A 19,595-nucleotide genomic window follows, 5' to 3' on the forward strand; every position below is an offset into this window, starting at 1 on the left:
AAGTCGAAATACAGGGCAAATTTATCCGATGAACATTTAAAGTCACTAGTTGTGATTAGTGTTTAAAAATTTTAACCTCAATTTAATCAGATTTTAAGAATGCAAAAAGAGCTCCATCATTCACATTAATTGTTTTATTATAATTTGGAATGAAAATATGAGCATTTGCTGCTACTGTCTGTTGTCATTAATATAGGATAATTTATTCCCACGTACTTTGTATTTAGTTTATGAAGTTCTGTGCTTTCAATAAAACTCATATACCTAGAGTTATTAATTTCTCATTTTATCTGGGCCGCTGAAAGTGCTGAATTACCTAATGTGGCCCGCGGTTCGAAAAGTTTGGAGCCCCCTGTTCTAAATGACTGGCTCACAGATGGTGGTAAGGTTGTCAGCGTTACACACCAGACATTTTACCCCCAGGAAGATTCCTGGTACTCATTTCTGTTAGAGGCTGAGTCAACCCCTGGGCCATAATGTGGTTCGAAGGATAGGTCAACTGAAAACTCGAATGACCTCACTGGTACCTGAACCAGTGACTTTTGGCTTGTAGCATAGTGCCTCAACCAGCATCAGCTACTGTGTGCCCCACAAAAATGAGCATGTAGCATATTTTAAATAACCATGCTTTTCCTGTCTCTGAAATTTCCTGTTTCCTTCCAAAGCATATCCCTAGCCATGTGGCAAAATGTTATTGAATTTTAATTTTTTCTCTAATTTCTTCTTACACTCATCTGTTTGTGATAATTACACTTCTTAAGCAACTAAAAGTCCAGCTTTCTTTAGAGGGAGCCAGGATAATTTAGTTGAAATAGTGACTATGGCACAGGCTTGAAGACCATGGGATCAAGGTTCAATTTTCAGCAGGAGCAAATATTTTCTTCTTTGTAAGGTTCAGACTGGCTCTAAGTCCCACTCAGAATCCCATTTAATGGTACCAGGCTCTTTGCCTGGTTCCCATTTCAGAGTCCCCCTTCCCATAACAAATCAGGAAAGAGGAACTAAAATTCTGTATTTTTTTTCTCAGCACAAGCCTACTACTGACAGTAACACTCCTATTCTTCCTTCAATCTGCCATTACATTTTATTAAAATTTAATGCTATGATAAGATGCACAGTATGTGCCAAAAAATACAGTACTTAAATGAAAAGACAAACATACACACTATTAGCATGTTGATTTACCATGGTATGCGTAATGTAAGTTTTTGAAGTGTGCACCGCCTCGCTGTAGACAGTGCTCATATCATTCACACAAATTCTCAATCATATCCCAGAACCAAGGTTGCTGCAGACTCCTGCAAAAGGAGATGATTTGCTCACATAATGCAGGCACAGTTCTTGGCAGATATTCACAGTTGAACACACTCTCCTTTAACATTCCCCATAAGTAGGCATCAGGTGGTGTAAGATTGGGGGTACAGTTCTTGGCAGATCTTCACAGTTGAACACACTCTCCTTTAACATTCCCCATAAGTAGGCATCAGGTGGTGTAAGATTGGGGGTACAGTTCTTGGCAGATCTTCACAGTTGAACACACTCTCCTTTAACATTCCCCATAAGTAGGCATCAGGTGGTGTAAGATTGGGGGTACAGTTCTTGGCAGATCTTCACAGTTGAACACACTCTCCTTTAACATTCCCCATAAGTAGGCATCAGGTGGTGTAAGATTGGGGGTACAGTTCTTGGCAGATCTTCACAGTTGAACACACTCTCCTTTAACATTCCCCACAAGTAGGCATCAGGTGGTGTAAGATCGGGGGAATGGGACGGGTATGGGAAGTCAGTACCATGTGAAATGATTCATTCTGGAAAGTTTTCCTGCAGCATGGCTAGAGATTCTCGAGCGGTATGGCTGGTTGCCCCGTACAGCTGATACCACTGTCTATTCATGTGAAGGTCCCTTGCATGACAGAACCTTCTCAAATCGTGAAGAGATAGTCCAATCACCATGTCCTTGTAGCATTCTTGGGTGATGGTAAGAGCATTGCCTTCCTCATCCTCAATGAAATAGGGGCCTAATACACCATGTGCTGAGACAGCACACTATATCATCACATGTGTACTATGTAGCGGTTTCTGGACAATAACATCTGGCCGCTCAAAACGAAGGAAGCTAGTTGTCTGGCGATTGATGTAGCCGTCCAAGTGAATGTGACTTTTGTCAGAGAACTACACATTCCTCAAGAAATCTGGATCATCATGCACCATGGCCAAAAATGTTCCATAATACACCATCCTGGTTCGCATATCTGACTGTTAAGCGTGGTCCAACCTGCATCCAGTATGGAAATCCACCTATGTCCTTAAACAATCAGCGAACGGCGTATCACTGACGTTCAGTTTCAGGCAATTCGTCAGGGCAAATGCAGCAGCTGCTGAAGAACACATGCATGATTCTCTTTTGTCGAAACAGTTACTGGTCAACCAGACATCCCCATCCGTTGACACAGTACACTACTAGAATGGCAAAATTTCGTAACAATAGACAGCATAACGGTTTTACTTGGTGTCATCTTAGTATATCTCTCTTGTAATTGTTCTGTCACGTTTTTGAAACTCAGTCCCCCTTCACGGCCACTTCCATATGGGTGGAAATAATACTCAACTATGAATACTTTTTCCTCCATCGAGAGACCAGTTTCCAACAACTGCACAACACAACTTCCTTCTCACTATTGGGAACATGTGTGGCTGGAGCTATGCCCCGTCGACAAACACACATGCACGTTTGAGATGCAAGAGTTTCAGTACTGCATATTTTAGTGCATACTGTATTTAGTAGCTTTAGTAGCTTTGTGCTCTTATCCATGAAAGGGTTCTTGGCTTCCTCATCTAAATTCACAACTGATCTTACCTTGTACACAGTTTAAATACCAGTTCTTGGCCTGGTTGTCTATCAATCAAATCTAAAATATAAGTGAACATATACACGTACCTTATTCAGCCTCTCACTGTCATCTCCATAGGCCAAGAAATAGGCAAGAACACAAAGGTGTTGTGTTGGAGTTCCATCATGACAGAGTGTTCCTGCCAGATCTGCAAATTTCCTATTGTATGGAAATAACTCCCATATTCCTGCTTTATCCAATGCATTCTATAAAAAATAACATAAGTATTCAGTTACATCTGAAGGCTGCAATTTTGATTGCCTGTTCAAAGCTATCATAGGTACTGCATACTTGTTCATGTAATTTCACATCCAAGACTTAATTACTTTAGTCTGAGTGAAATTTTTTTTTTGTCTTGGCTTGGGATTGAATCTGAGTTTGTCTTACCCCTAGGTCATCAAGGATATCACCTGGTGAAATGAAAGTCTCCTTCAAGTTAATCTCTGAGACCAAGGGTCATTCCAAGGTTTTGACACAGAAATGTTCACTTAGAACAGAAGAGGACATTTTATTAATAAGAAATCTTTTCCATCCCTACTTTGTTACAAATCTTGTATAGTGACTGATTCAGTATCTGATGATGCTGTGTGAAGTTCTGTGGTTTAGAACTGAATTAGGAATGACTTTAAATTATTTTTTCCCTAAAATACGTGTATGTAAACACAGATCCTTACACTAATATGCATGCAGTAACACAAACATAAATATGCAGAGGCTTAGGATCATACTGTTATCTGCTTGCTGGCTGGAATGATGGCTTTTAAAAGTGGATGGCTTGGTTTCCAGAGGAAAGCTACAGGTGCAAGAGAAATTGCTAGCCTTATCTTCTGATTGTATTCAGGTCGGTTAGAAGTCATCACAAACAGCATGGTGGTGCCCATTGAGTGACCAATATAGTATACTTTCTCTCCAGTGGTAGCCATGATATGGTCAACTGTAGCTGGAATATCATAGTATCCCATTTCATGCCAGCTGTAACATAATTAACAGTTCATTTATTACAGTACCTTTCTCCTCCATCTATATCCAGGGTACAGAGGGATAAAATATACTTGAAACCACGGTCTCCAGTGGAAGCATCTGTGGGATTTTTGTGGAAAATGTCAATGCCTAGCATAGATTTGATCAAGTTACTTTTCCGTGAGCACTTGGTGTTCAAGGCCTTTCTTTTGTCCAGTAATGGTCCTGTCTGTACTACTACAGTAGTTCTTCTAGATGTGGAACTATGACATCCTGAAATTTAAACCAAAATCTTCTCCTTACTATTGCTGCAGAACAATTTTTCATGTAGCTATTCTGCAAGAACACTGGTTCCATTATGAAACTGGTGACTGGTATTTTGACTGAGCACTGCACAGGCCGAGTACAGTAGTAGAATTGAAGTGACATGGGGCTCAGAATATATGACTGAGTTTGCATAACACATGAGCTTATGTAAGATTTGAGGTTTTAACATCGGTGACTACGAAGAATGCCATCTTCTGGGATCTACACAGCGCCTCATTCCAGAAGACGGCATTCTTCACATGAACTTACTTTGTGGTAACAGGTAGGGTGAAACTGAAGAGAAATTCAAAGAACTCAGTGTTGTGCCTGAACATTCTCCTCACAACAGAATGCATTTCCAGCATACGTTGTAATCTGGGTACACTGTATTTGTAATCTAATTAGGCTATAGGGTTGCCAAATCTGCTAGCAGTCCTAACCTCCATGGTCCTTACTTGATATCAGGAGTACTAAAAATTTTCACTTGAAAGGTTTAAAATTTGCGAAATATTCTATGAAAATCTCACGGTGCAGGAAGCAGTGGGGATATAAAAGATGCATAACAATTGTACCTATGGTGTGTTTCTAAATTACGGCTCAAGTAACTGAGACAATAAGCTTCAAACTTTAACCCAATGGTATACACTGGTGGCCATTTGACTTCCATCTCCTCAGACAGTTCTATTTTGGGTGGATTTCATGTATTTCAAGCGGTTAATGTCCATAGCTATTCCAGCTATAACATGTACTTACAGATTTTCTTTCTTAAAACATCTGTTTTCATAATGTATGTTTTTAAAATTAATGTTTATTGTACAGTGCCTCAAAGTGCAATTTACTGAGACTCCATGAGCCTAAAGTACATTATATCACAGCTGACGTATTTTGAACTTAGTGGGAACAGAATGAGTGTACTGTTATATCATAATCCACTGAAGCCAAATGCTGTTTGTCACTTCTCAGGTATTTTCTAATTGAAAATACAAATATCCATGTAATACTACAGCTTGTAACTGTAAATATTCCACTGATAAAGAAATTAATTAAACCTACCTGAAATTCCAAAATTTGGCATTGCGAGGCAGTAAGGTCACATGTTTCCGTGAGTGTCTGTTACCTCGGATATTTGTCAACCAGACATCATAGCCAGCATCTGCCAGAATGAATCCTGAGAATATTGTTGGTAATCAGAAAGTTAGCTGCTTCCTGAAGAACCATGCATAATCCACAGAACACCAAGAGTGATGATGTTATTTAATGGAAGTAGTGGCTTCAAGTGATAATTATTTTCAAATTTGTGGAGATTCTATCTTGATAAAAGAGTATAAATTAAATTTAAATTGCACTTAGTAATATGATATCTCCTCAAACAAGTTCAGTGTTGTGTATTAATTCCTAATACGTCAGATTTCAACATACTGTCACATATCCAGGTAACACATCAAGAAATTAATGGGTTTCAGATTAGATGAATTGAGTTATTGGACAGTTTCACAAGGCAGAACTACAGATAATTATAACACACTCAAATCACTTTAACTATAAGACAAGAAAGAAAATCTTCAACGTCTGCTTGACTGAACAATGTCTGCCTCTCGAAAGCAGGCTAGTTTGCTTCTGACTTCACTTCTGCCTTCTGTGTCTGACTCCTCACTTCTTGCTTCTGGCTTCTGGTTTCTGAACTGGCCTCAATTTATACAAGCTAGGTGGCTGGGGTAGCAAGACACCTCCTTGAACAGTTCTGGTTTTCATTTCCGTGATAATGGTCTGCCTATGTACGCATAGTTGCATGAACGTGTTTACAATTGTCACCTAGACAACGATGCATTAACTGCTCTTATTGTAGCAGAAACGTGACTACCGAGCCTTTGTCTATCAATGGATCCCCACTCTGATTCCGATTTTCCGTCTTTTAGGTAGCATGTCACAATATCAACATATGAATGGAAATAACATTAGAAGGCAGCAAGTTAAGTAAAGTCTTTTCTGTGTGGATTTCTTTGGATTCTTGTTCTGGAATGTTTATATACTCCAGCAACAATTACCTCAAAAATTAATGATTCATTACCACCTATCAACACACTAGGCTGTCTGACTGGAGGGTGTTATGAATTTCCAAATTTTGGACTACTCTTTCGAAACCTCTGTGTTAAGATTCTGCTGTAATGCAATTCAAAACAACAAGGAACTCAGCATAGGGCTAAATAAATAGTTCTTGAAATATAGAGCTTGCCTACTATCTTGGTGCTTAGCTCATTCATACTCTGTGGCATACTTATACACCAGTGTAGTCTTCATTACATATTAGAGAAAAATTTTATATATACATACATATATATGTGTGTGTGTGTGTGTGTGTGTGTAGTAGTAGTAGTAGTAGTAGTATGTGTAGTACCATTGCTATGCAATGATTGTGAGAAGGGACATGAGTTGTTGGTCTGCTGTCTAAAAACATACAAATTAATATATGTAAAACTATAAATTTGCCTGTGATTCTGTATGGGTGTGAAACTTGGTCTCTGACATTAAAGGAGGAACATAGACTGGGGACATTTGGGAACAGGGCGCCGAGGAGAATATTTGGACCAAAGATAGATGAAGTGACAGGTGCTTGGAGAAAACTACATAATGAGGAGCTTCGTAACTTCTACCACACATGTCCCATTCGTCAAGCATAATTAGAATGATCAAGTCAAGGAGGATGAGATGTGCAGGGTATGTAGCACAAAGGGGAAGAAGAGAAATTCATCTAAGATATTGCTGGGAAAGCCAGTAGGAAAGAGAGTGCTATAAGAAGACTTAGATGTAGGTGGAAGGATAATATTAAGATGGAACTTAGAGAGATAGGATTGGGTGGTAAAATATTGGAAAATTCTTGAGTAGCTGAGTGACTGGTGGCTTCTGAAGAAGGAATCAGCTCTATGGAATTAGTTATATGTATACACATCTAATATATTTATTCAGAATGAAGTGAAACAAGGAGAATGTTTATCATCACTGATTTACAGCTGTGCTTTGGAATATGATGGTAAGAAAATTCAAGAACACAAAAAGAGAACGGAACTGAAAGCAGCTCATCAACTTCTGCTCCATGATGATGAGGATGATGATGAATGTTTATAAACAGAAAACAAAACTCTGTTAGATACTGGTTTGGAGGTTAATCTAAAATTAATCCAGAGGGATTATATAAGTTCATATCTTATCACCATAATGCAGGAGAAAATAATATTATATGGGGTAATTAATAAATTAAGTGAAAATGCTGGAAAGTAAAAATACATGGGAACAACACCACCCCATCAAAATTATATTAATGATAAACTGGTAAAATACTCAATTTGCAGAATGCTTCTTGTATTCAATTCAGAATCATGTACCTTCTTATTTACTATCTACAACTCTGTAAAGTTTAAAATATAAAATACTACAATTTAGCATAACATTTTCAAAAAGTTCAGACAGACTGAGAATGTCATCATTAGGATGCAAAAGGCAATGTTTACGGAACTTTTGGGATAAAACTCTTGGGAAACGTCTACTTGGGAAGGGAAGAAGGGATGGGAGGATAATCTTAAGTTGGATCATAGAGAGATAGGTTGTTTGGATGGGAGGTAGATGGAATTGGAAAACATCCACATGTAAGACTGAGGAAGAGATGGGAAGATGATATGTAGATGGATGTTAGGCAGAGAGGTTACTAGGAAGCAGGGGGATCCAACTGTTATAGCAGATTATTTTTGTTATTGTGAAAAATAACTGTAAATATATAAAAGGCAATGCCCATCCGGCCCTCTGTAGCACATTCATATATATACCTTGCTCTTTACAGCATTCTCCCCACAATTCTTAACACATATCTTAACTTAAATATGAGAGTATACATTATAGCATTTTCGGAAACACGCGCAGCTACTGTCATTTCTATTTGCCTGCTGGTAACTGGAGAGTGTGGAAACAATCACAGAGCACCGAAGGTATTGTATCAAATCACATCTGTCTGAACCAATCACAGAGCCCCAGTGAAGCCTGATTTAATGTTTCATTGATGGCAGATGCTGTTGACATGTGCGCATTTTGTTGCAGTTACAGTGGTGTGTTTTTTCCATTAATTTGTAGGTATGGATTTTTATTTTTATTTGATGTTGTTGTGAAACAGGAGTCGACATTTACACACGAAATTACATCTCCATGTTATTTCTGTATAGGAATGGTATGCCTATTACATTGAATGAAATTAGTGAAAAAAATGGGGGGGAAAAGCTGCACACGCGCGCACACACAGATATATATAATAAAAAAATTCTCTTTACGACATTGACATATTAAGCATATTTTGGTTCTACCCAAAGAAGGTCTGTAGACTCTGAAGAAACTCTGAGTGCATTCTGATTGTGTTATCATTTTTGTATTGTTTCTTGTAGTATAAATGGAAAGAAAGAAAGTATGCTCTAACCCTGGCTGCTTGTCATCCAATAGGCAGAGAGGCATGAAATCCTTCAGCTTTCCCAGGGCTTCAGCACAGTATGTCTGTTTTAATTCATGATGTAATGACTTTATTACATGTTGCTTAATCCAACAAAGAAATTAAGTTTAGCCAATGCCTGCATTACATGTATTAAATGTAACCCCATAATGTAGCACCTGCACCACATTTGTAATATTTACTGATGAATTATTTCTAGGTTGTAAGACAATGTGTTCTACTCTTACAGGGCTGTGTTATGGGCAGGAAGAGTTGGGATATCCTGCACTATTTATTCTACTAGAATGCTGCACATTGGGACATGAATACTTAACACACTTTCAATATTCATTACATTACACATGTTATTTGAGAAGCAGACCACACTATCAGTATGATTTATGAGAGAATAAGGTGGCAAATACTTTAATATGATGAATAATGCAATGGCTCAAAAATGGATGAAAAACCATTTGTAGGATTCATGTCGACAGATATAAAAGATGATCGTAGTAGGAAATTCAGGATAGCTAAGATAGCATCCACATTCACAGTGGAAGCACTTGCAATTGGTGAATTGAAAAAATAGACTTGGAGCAAAATTTCATGATTTTCTTGGACTTGGCATGTGTGTTAAAAGATATCTGTAACTCCTCTACAATGAGCAACATATCGCACATTACTCAGATGCCTGAAGATAAAATAGAGAGACTGGAATCATGAGGAAAAAAAAATCCAATTTTACTGGATCCCGGGGCACTGTGGAGTTGAAGTTAATGAGAGAGCCGACCTGGAAGCAAAGCAAGCAATCAAGGAAGGCACAGATAGCCAATTATAATTGCCAGTGACAGATCTTAAAACCTAGTGGGAAAAGAAAGGCAAAGAAGAACGGGACAGAGGAAGAAGCTACTTTAAAAAGTACTACAGGAATGGCTCATCATCATGGTTCTGCAAGATAAAAATGTACTGTTGTGCCTTCATATCAATAAACCGTATGACAGCAGGCCACACCAGTCTTAAAGCAAGCCTAAATATTGTGTCCATGGCCGAATGTGAATGTGATGATGGGCTGCAAAAGGAGGAGCATGTCTTCTGGGATTGTAAACAGGAGGAGGACCAACAGGCAACAGTGATGGACATTCTGTCTGAGAATAACAAAAACAATACCCAAAGTCAGTTACAGAACTCTTAAGACCAGAAGAAAAAAGATTTGTGCAAGGTGTCTGTTACTTCATAAACAACATTCCTATATTTATTTAAAAAGAGATATGTAAGAAAAGAAAAAGAAGCAAATGTATAAAATAATAATAAAATACTATCAGATTTAAGTTAAGATATATACTAAGAATCGTGAGGAGACAGCTGTAATAGAATAAGATGTTTATAAGAATGTGCTGCAGAGGACCGGATGGGCATTGTGTATCCTTTTTTTGTATTTACTATGGTGGCTATGTTGTTGCCTGCCAATAACACTGAGTTGCATGGGGGTGCTAGGAAGAGAGATAGGTCTAGAACAGGATCATACATATTGGTGGGGTTTGGTATTAGTAAAGAAGTAAAGTAAAAGTAAAGGTATCCCTGTAACAGGCTGTGGAGGTCCACAGAGTTGTGAGATGTTGAGGTTCCCACATTTTCTAGACAGTCGGCTCACAGATGGCAGCAAGGTTGTCAGCCCTATGTGCTGGCCGCCCTTTACCCCTAAGAATATTCCAAGAATACTCCTGGTATTAATTTCTGTTAAGAGGCTGAGTCCAGCTGCCATAGTGCGGCCGGAAAGATTATATCAATCGAAAAAATCCAATGACCTCATCGGGACTTGAATCTACAACCTTCCGGCTTGTAGCATAGCGCCTCAACCAACTACATATTAGTAGTGGTGAATTATGGATTCTGCTACTACCCCATCAAAACAGCCAATGAGAAGTAAGTAAGATTCTCATGTTACCTAGGGATTGCTCTTGTCCCATAAGGATCCAGAGATCAGAGGCACTAAGTATTCCATGTTGGAGGATGACAGGACGTCTCACTCTTGCAGTAGGACCAGATCGTCCATGGGGAATACGGAAGTGTGTTAGTTGATAACCATCCTCTGTTTGCACAGTATGCTTCTCTACTGGGTAACCATACTTCTGGATCAGCTGAGACTGGAAAGTAAATACATGGACTTTGACAGAGGTATCCACAAAGGCTGGCCTTGTCTGATGTACATTCTGATATATCAGTCAGTATCTCAAATTAGAATTAATAAATGATGAAAGTTCTTTAAAGTGACAATATAAATACATTTATTTAAATTATTATGTAATATGTGTTGTGTTTATTGGCTAATGAACTGCCTCTGATTTAAATATAGTATTGTCATACCAAAAACACATAACTTGGAAGATCTTATGGGCAGCTATAATAATGAATTAACTTAAAAATATTATAAATGATAATAAAGTACGTGACGAAGGCTATACACACAAATCTGGAACACATTCTTTTAAGTTTTGTGTGTGAATTAGTATAAACATGAGTTGACAGGTGTACTCCATCTGTGGGGCACACATTCTATAAATACATTCTTCATGGTTCTGATGTTCAATTTTTGCAGATAAAAATGTGGTGACAGCTACAGCTAATCTACAATACGATTACTAGCACGGACTCATAAATTATGCATCAAAAAACCCATTTCAAGATCTCACACTTTAAGGTCTTTATTTAGATGTATGAGGTGTGGCAGATAAGTTTCTGAACTGGGGCCACAGCATTTACATTAGGTGGTGCCGAAATGGACTGCTGTAAATTAATTTAGTTCTGCCTCTTACCAACAATCGGCAAGAATCAAAAAGTCAAATCACTGACAGTTCATGAGTAGCAGCTCAGTGGGTTAGCTGTGCTTTTAACTGCTGTCACTTCTTTAACCATGAAGCAATGAGTGGGTACCAGATTTTGTTTCAAACTGAGTAAAACGCCAACAGAAGCTTATGAAATGTTGCAAACTGTCTGTGGTGATGAATCCTGAAGTCATAGCAGTGTATTTGAATGGTTTAAATGATTTAAAGACAGGTGTGAGGATCTTCTGGATGATCCAAGAAGCTGGTGTCTTTCAGCCTCTAAAAAATACACACATAATTGAAAATGTCCACAAAATGGTGATATGAGATCACTGATGGGCTCTCAGAATAATATCAGATGAATTAAATATCAATAAGGAGACAATCTGGTAAATCCTCCACCAAGATTTATGGAGAGGAAGGTTTGTGCTAAGTTCATCCAACACAGACTCATGGATGGGCTGATGCAATGGTTACTCAGATCATACAAGACTTCATCCAGATTTGTCTAGACAATCCCAATTTTCTTCATTGCATGCTTCTCTTTTCTAATGTGAAATCTGCCCTCAAAGAAAGGTTTCACAATGTTGAAGATATTAAGAAAAACATGATGGCTGAACTGAACACTGTTCTTTTGAAAGCTTTAGCTGACTGTTATCAGGAACTCTTTAAACGTTTCAACAAATGTATTCAAGTAGGTGGAGATTAATTTGAATAGAAATAAAACTTTTTTTTTTTTTTTGCAATTAAGTTTATTTCAGTCCAATGTGACATATAATGCCTTCACCACTTCAGCATTTAGTTACCTAACATTTTTTTATTCTTAATGAATCATCATCGGAGGTATACCACTATGATCAGGAACCCACCAATACGTAAATGTTTTTATAATACTATATACACTTAAAACATTTATGATGCTCAGTATATGTAGTTCTTAATTTTCATTGTTGAAATAGATGTTTGATGTAAACTTTTATAATAAGAACATTCTTGAAGTATATTACTTAGAAATGACGTAGTTGCAATCACTTCCATAGAGGATATTTAAAAAAAATGTAATTTTCCTCTGCACTGTATATAAAATTCAATTTGTTTCACCACAGCAGCCTTCCTTTACGTTAAAATGTTATGAATGTGTATAAAAACTTATTTTTAAGTTAAGAAATTTGTTCATGAACCAATATGGATCATGTTTTATCTTCCTTGGTAGTGGATATTGTCGTCTATCCCTCTTGGTGATGTGTTCTTGTTATTACTGGTAAGTTTATATGCGTGCTGTGTTGCTTGTACTCAAAAGAAAAACAAATCAAAAACAATTTTTGATTTCCTTGTATTTTTGTTTCTTTTTCACACCAGTCCAGTAACTTCATTGCTGGACCTTGTATTTAAAATCTGTATTTTATGTTATACACTAATGTTTTGTATATGTCATTCCTAAGAAATCTGAAAAGTTTGATATGACATTCATTTCAAATAGGAATTACTGTGGACTAATACAGAACAAAATAAACTTTTCCTCACAAATCTTCTGCAGAATTTAGTAATGAAATTTACTGAAATTTGTTGCATTTCTGTTCAATACATTTTCACTCTATTAATTATTTAATGAGTTATGCTTGAGGTACACATATGCATGTAAAGGGTCAGTTATTTTTATATGATTTTTGCCAAAACTAGAATGTTGACAGATTGTAATAAAACTCCTCAGTACAGGATTTCATAAAAACGTATGCACCTATTAAGTGAACATCTGAAAGAGAGCTTGAAACATACAGAACAAGAATATTAAAGTCTTGTATAGAGGTATAGATAAATTTAAGAAGGATTACAAACCTAGGAATAAGTGGATATAACATGATAATGGTGATTTGCCTGTAGGTTCCCACAGTATTCTGAACAAGTGGAAGAATTATGTCTGTGAGCTATTGAATGTACAGTACATGGGGTTATAATTATTAGGCAGACTGAAATACATACAGCTGAGCCATTAGTATCTGAGTGTGGTTCTTTTGAGGTCAAGAATGATACTGAAATTTTGAAGTTATAAATTGCCAGGTATAGACAAAATTCTGTCAAAATTGATCCAAAAAGCAGTGAAACATTGTATTCTGAAGTCCATAAACTTATTCAGCCTCTTTGGAATAAGGAAGGATTGTCTCATCAGTGGGACAAATCTATTACGGCACCTATTTATAAAAATAGTGAATTATACCCTGAATAAAAGCCTTAGTGCTATAAAGATGTCCTTGGCAATAATTTCATTAAATTAGGATGATGATGACATTGCTACTTTATATCTTAGGAATTAATTGTTGAAATTAATCACCCTTAGAAGCAGGTATAAAGTTCTGATGCCTTCTGCCTTGTAATACTAACTGTATGCCTACAGGTACATTTCTTGCCTGGCCACATGGATTTCTAATTAATTTAATTTAATTTGCTTAGTGGGGGGTGGAGTCCAACTGGGTCCATCCAGCATGGCAGCCACTGATTGGCCTATTGTACCTGCCCTGGGTGATTATGATGATGGAGAATTTGGTGGAATGAAGACTGGCAGGGGAAACCGAAGTACTCGGAGAAAAGCTGACCCAGCACCACTTTGTCCACCACAAATCCCACTTCACCAGACCCAGGATCAAACCCGGGCACCATATAAATTTTTAAGTATTCATAATAATTTCTCAGTTGTTTGCTGAGGAGCACAAAGTATGTAGTGATTTCCACTCAATGAACTGAACTTCTGTTCAGGGGGGAAGGCTTGTAGCATACTGCCTCAACCAACTACGCTACCGCGTGCCCCCTCTAGGTTAAAGAAGACACAAAGAAACTGAATATAAAGAATGCCATCTTCTGGGATGTGGTGCTGCGTAGATCTTGTGTGAGCCAACATGTTGGAGGAAGGTATCACCCCCACCTTCAGGGTAGAAAAATCCGTGAGCTAGGAACCAGTGTGAGCAAGTGTCTGCGGCCACCTTCTCATACTGGTTCCTTGTCTGTGAATTTTTCTACCCTGAAGATGGGGGTGATACGTTCCTCTGAAACGTCAGTTCACACAAGATCTACATGGTGCCACATCCCAGAAGATGCATTCTTCATAGTCACTGCTGTGAAAACCTCAGATTTTACAAACTGAATATAATTTTGGTCTAAAACATGACAAAAGGCATGGTTGACAGCATGTGTGGCAGGCATTTAATAGCTCATGTACCAAAGATGTCATCAATGGTACTTTTACTTTCCATAATAACCAATGCAAGTATCAAGGCACAAATTTGATTCCTTGCAAACAAGGCTGTCCCAAATAAATTTAAGGACTTTTTTGAAAACTAACCCTGAAACTAACTGAATGCTTATCTGACTGACATCACAGGACTGCTCTCAAGGTATCATGTTAAAGAGCCTCAGAAATATAATGAACAACTTCAAGTAAGTGTGGTTCATGGGCATTAAAATGAATGTGAATACTATGCTACACAGAAAATATGGTGCAACTTCATAAGAAAAGTCAAGAAAATACTATTTGCTGCAAATATGTTCAGGTAATGGATCTACTTCAGAGGAGTTCCAACTTGGTTTAGGAATAAAACATTTGTTTATTTGTAATAAGACTAAAACTAACTTCATGGAGCTGAGCCCTTCTTGAGAAGCACTCAGTTCTACATCTACTCAATAATTTCCCAATATTTTACGAAACTCAAAGATTCATCACTGTGTTAAAAAGAGCCTTCCAATGGTCCCTATCCTGAGCCAGATCAATCCAGTCCATAACACCCCATCCTATCTCTGTAAGATCAATTTTAATATTATCCACCCAACTACGTCTTGGTCGTCCTAGTGGTTCTTTCCTTCTGGCTTTCCCACCAATATCCTATATGCATTTCTATTCTACCCCATTCGTGCTACGTGCCACGTGCCCTGCCCTCCTCATCCTCCTTGACTTGATCATTCTACTTATACTTGGAGAAGAGTACAAGTTATGAAGCTCCTCATTATGCAGTTTTCTCCAACCTCCTGTCACTTCATCCGTCTTCAGTCCAAATATTCCCTCAACACCCTGTTCTCAAACACCATCAGTCTGTGTTCCACACTTAATGTCAGAGACCAGGTTCCACACCCATTCAGAATCACAGGCAAAATTATAGTTATGTATAGTCTAATTCTTACCATTTTAGACAGCAGACAAGAAGACAAAAGGATCTGGACTGAATGGTAGCAAGCATTACCTGAATTCAGTCTCCTCTTAATTTTTTCGTGACTCAAGTTTTGATTTGTTACTGTCATTCCCAAATATTTGAACTGTGCCACATTTTCAAAACATCTGGTAGCTATCTTCATGACAAGATTTTGCCCTGCATTCTGGTGAGGAGACAGTAACATACCTAGTTTTCTCAGTGTTTACTTCTAGACCAACCTCCTTACTAACATCAATTAAAGTTTCTGTGTTTTCTTTATGAACTCTATGTTATCACCCAGTATGTTCACACTATCAGCACAGACCAGCAACAGATGCGTCCCATTTAATGTCAGTCACACTTGTTTTCCTGGACTTTCCTAATGGCATATTGTACAGCATAGTTGAAAAGTAGTGGTGATAAAGCATCTTCATATTTTAGACCATTCTGGATAAGATTATCAGAAAAGGGTTTACCTATATGGACTTCACTATACATTTTGTTTAAAAAAAAATTTAACCATTCTAACTAGTTTCATGGGTACCCCAAACTGTATGAGAATATTGTGCAGTACTTCCATCCTAACTGAATCATAAGTGTTCTTGGAGTATATGAATAGCAGATGTACACTCTCATTGTACTCGCCCCCCCCTTTTTTTTCCAGTATTTGATGAATACAAGAGATCTGATCAATAGTTCATCTGTAATGTTAAAATCCACACTGATGATCCCCAATAATTTAATCTATATACAGTGCTTGAGGTGGAATGAAAATAGAACCGGGATGCCATCCCGCCACACCTCAAGCCCTGGGTATTGTACGTTGCATTTACTGCCAAAGAAGTAACGGGATGCTTTTAAGACATTTAGAAAAGAACCAGGATGCCATCCCGCTGCATTCCTCCCCACCTCAAGCCCTGTCTATATATGCACTTAACCTATAGAGAAGGATACTGGGAAAAAAAAAAATTGTATGGAAACACAGAGTCCTGATACTCGGGGATAGTCATGTGAGAGGATGTTCAGACCTAATAAATATGAAGTTAAATAAAGAGTTTGGTGTCACTGGAATTGTGAAACCCGGAGCTAAATCCAGAGACATCCTAAATACCAATATTGTGAAAAACATGTCAAAGGACGATGTTATAATAATGTGCGCTGGCAATGACATTAGCAAGAATAGTGCTCAGGAAGGAATAAGTAGCATAACTAGCTTTGCTAAAAAGATCAGTCATACCAACATTATTGTAATGGAAGCTCTACACAGACATGACCTGGCCGATTGGTCATGTGTCAACAATGAAACCATACGATTCAACAGACTTCTAACAAAAAGGCTCAAATTACATGAACACGTAACAATCAGCAAGGTAAATCTAAACAGACATCATTTCACAAACCACGGCCAGCACATGAACTACAAAGGAAAAGAAAAGACATGTCAACAGTTAGCAGAATTGGTACAACGAAGGATTGGAGCAAGAGCAAATAATGCTGTACCACTAGAATACAAGGAGGGAACCGTGCATGAAGAGGCCATGTCACTAAAACCCAAGGAGAAACTGTCCATGAGGAGACTGCAGATAGCCAAGGGAATGAAACTGATGAAACATTAGTCGACCCATCCCCCATCAGTGTGGCAACACTGGAAGGAAAGCAACATCAGGAAACTCGGATGTCAACTAGGAAAAGGAAGCTCCCAGAAAAGCTAAGTAAAGATTTTTTATAGATAAGAATAGTACTGACACTCTCAAGAATAGTAATAAAATAGGTTCAACCATCCAATTATTACATCAAAATGTTCAAAGTCTAAACAACAAGAAGCTGAATATAGATGTGCTATTGTCAGACAAAACGTTAGAATTGGATATACTCTGTATCACTGAACATTGGTTGGATGAAAGAGAAATGGATTATTATAACTCTGAAAACTATTCCTTGATATCAAAATTCTGTAGGAAAAGTATATTGCATGGAGGCTCATGCATTTATGTTAAAACAAATCTAGATGCAAAACCCTGTAACCTGTTTGAAAGCTTAAATCAAGAAGAACACTTTGAGGCTAGCATAATTGAACTTATACAATTTAATACTATCATAATCTGTATATATAGAACCCCTAGTAGCAATATCAACATATTTATAAAAAACTTGGACACAATACTTAGCAATCTGACCAATAAAGGAAAGAACATTATTATAGCAGGAGATCTCAATGTAGATTTTCTAAAAAGAAGTGTTAATCCACAACTACAGACAATGCTAGACTCATATGGCTTGCAAGCAATAGTTGATGTCCCAACAAGAATAGGACCTAAAAGCCAAACAGCCATAGATCAAATAATACTAAACAAGGTCTTATGGGAATACAACTTTAAAGCGGTGGAAACAGGGCTCTCTGACCATGATGCCCAAATACTACAAGTACAAATGCATTCTAAGAACAAAAAAAGGACAAGGTAGAATAACTAAAGAGTTCAGATTAGCTACATCTTACAGTGAGGAAAACGTACAATATCTAAACTATTTACTAGGAAAAGAGACCTGGGAGTCTGTTCTCAAACAAAATGAGGCAAATGATGCATACAGTGAATTTTTATGGATCCTTCAGTACTATCACAATACAGCTATGCCTAAAAATGGGTAAAAATTAAGCAGCAAATATAAATGGATTACCTTAGGCATAAGGGTATCAGGAAACAGACTTAGGACTCTTCATAGCTTAATTAAAGAAGGAAACACATCTGAAGAACTTAAAAAATGCTATAACCAGTACAAAAAAATATACAACAAAATTATCGGTGAGGCTAAAAAATTAAGCAACAGCATGCGAACACGAACATCTGGGAACAAATCAAAAGCCATGTGGGATTTAATCAAAGAAGAATTAGGCAGTCAGCAAAAAGTTCCAAAGAACATTGAATTAGGAGTGAATGGAACAACTATACAGGATCCAAAAGTTATAGCCAATGTTTTTAATGAATACTATACTAACACTGCCCAGCACATCCGGAGTTACAATCGGACAGCACAAAACAATGAAGACAGGATCAACACAATAAAATACAACAGCAATAGCATGTTCCTAACCCCAACCACTGAAAGGGAGGTGGTAGACATAATTAAAACACTGGGTAACAAAAAATCAATGGGTATTGACAATATTCCAGAGTTCATTATTAAAAAAATGTCATCCTCAACTAGTAAGTGCTCTAACATACATTATAAATCTGTCATTTTCATGTGGTTATTTCCCTGATCAACTAAAAATAGCAAAAGTTCTATAACCCCTTCTATAAGAAATGTTGTACTGCAGATGTTGGGAACTACAGGCCAGTGTCATTAATTTCGGTTTTTTCTAAAATAATCAAAAAAATTATGCACAGTAGACTTTTATCATTCATAAATAAGTACAACATAATCAGCAATAAACAGCATGGATTCTGCAAAGGAAAATCAACACATACAGCAATCACAGAATTTACAAAAAGTGTTTACAAAGCACTAGATGAAAAAGAAATGAGTATAGGGATATTTTTGGATTTATCAAAAGTGTTCGACCTAGTAGATCATGATATATTGCTAAGTAAGATGGAAAGAATGGTAATATGGGGGTTACACTAAGGTGGTTCCAAACATACTTAGAAAACAGAGAACAAGTGGTAGAAATTACATACAGATGCAAAAAAAATAATCGTAACATTAATTACCTATCCAGAAAGAGACCCATCAGCTATGGTGTCCCACAAGGTTCTGTTCTGGGACCAGTGTTGTTTCTGTTATACATAAATGACCTGGAGACCAGCATAGAACATGGGAAACCTATGTTCTTTGCCGATGATACTAGCATTTTTATAGCAGGAAATAGCGCTAAGGAAATTCAAAGGAAAACAAACGAAACAATAAACAAAATCACAGAGTGGTTTGAGAGGAATCGATTGACTGTTAATAAAGAGAAAACAATAGCAATAGCCTT

At 37.4% G+C, this 19,595-nt stretch overlaps 1 protein-coding gene across 2 annotated transcripts in view; it reads right to left on the reverse strand.

Moving 5' to 3' along the window:
* Positions 1 to 19,595, reverse strand: part of LOC111865864 (lipase 3) — a 35,524-nt gene that overhangs the window by 10,509 nt on the left and 5,420 nt on the right. The window contains exons 3-6 of one of the 2 annotated variants that reach the window (XM_033752014.1): positions 10,568 to 10,766; positions 5,211 to 5,325; positions 3,620 to 3,863; positions 2,939 to 3,097 (exon numbers count right to left, since the gene is read on the reverse strand). In XM_033752014.1, coding sequence (XP_033607905.1) covers positions 2,939 to 3,097; positions 3,620 to 3,863; positions 5,211 to 5,325; positions 10,568 to 10,766 — 717 coding nt within the window. The remainder of the gene's footprint in view (positions 1 to 2,938; positions 3,098 to 3,619; positions 3,864 to 5,210; positions 5,326 to 10,567; positions 10,767 to 19,595) is intronic. The other variant, XM_033752015.1, reaches the window with a different exon arrangement.

This window comes from Cryptotermes secundus, unplaced genomic scaffold (assembly GCF_002891405.2).
Source record: "Cryptotermes secundus unplaced genomic scaffold, Csec_1.0 scaffold1392, whole genome shotgun sequence".
In the NCBI taxonomy this organism is placed as follows: domain Eukaryota; kingdom Metazoa; phylum Arthropoda; class Insecta; order Blattodea; family Kalotermitidae; genus Cryptotermes; species Cryptotermes secundus.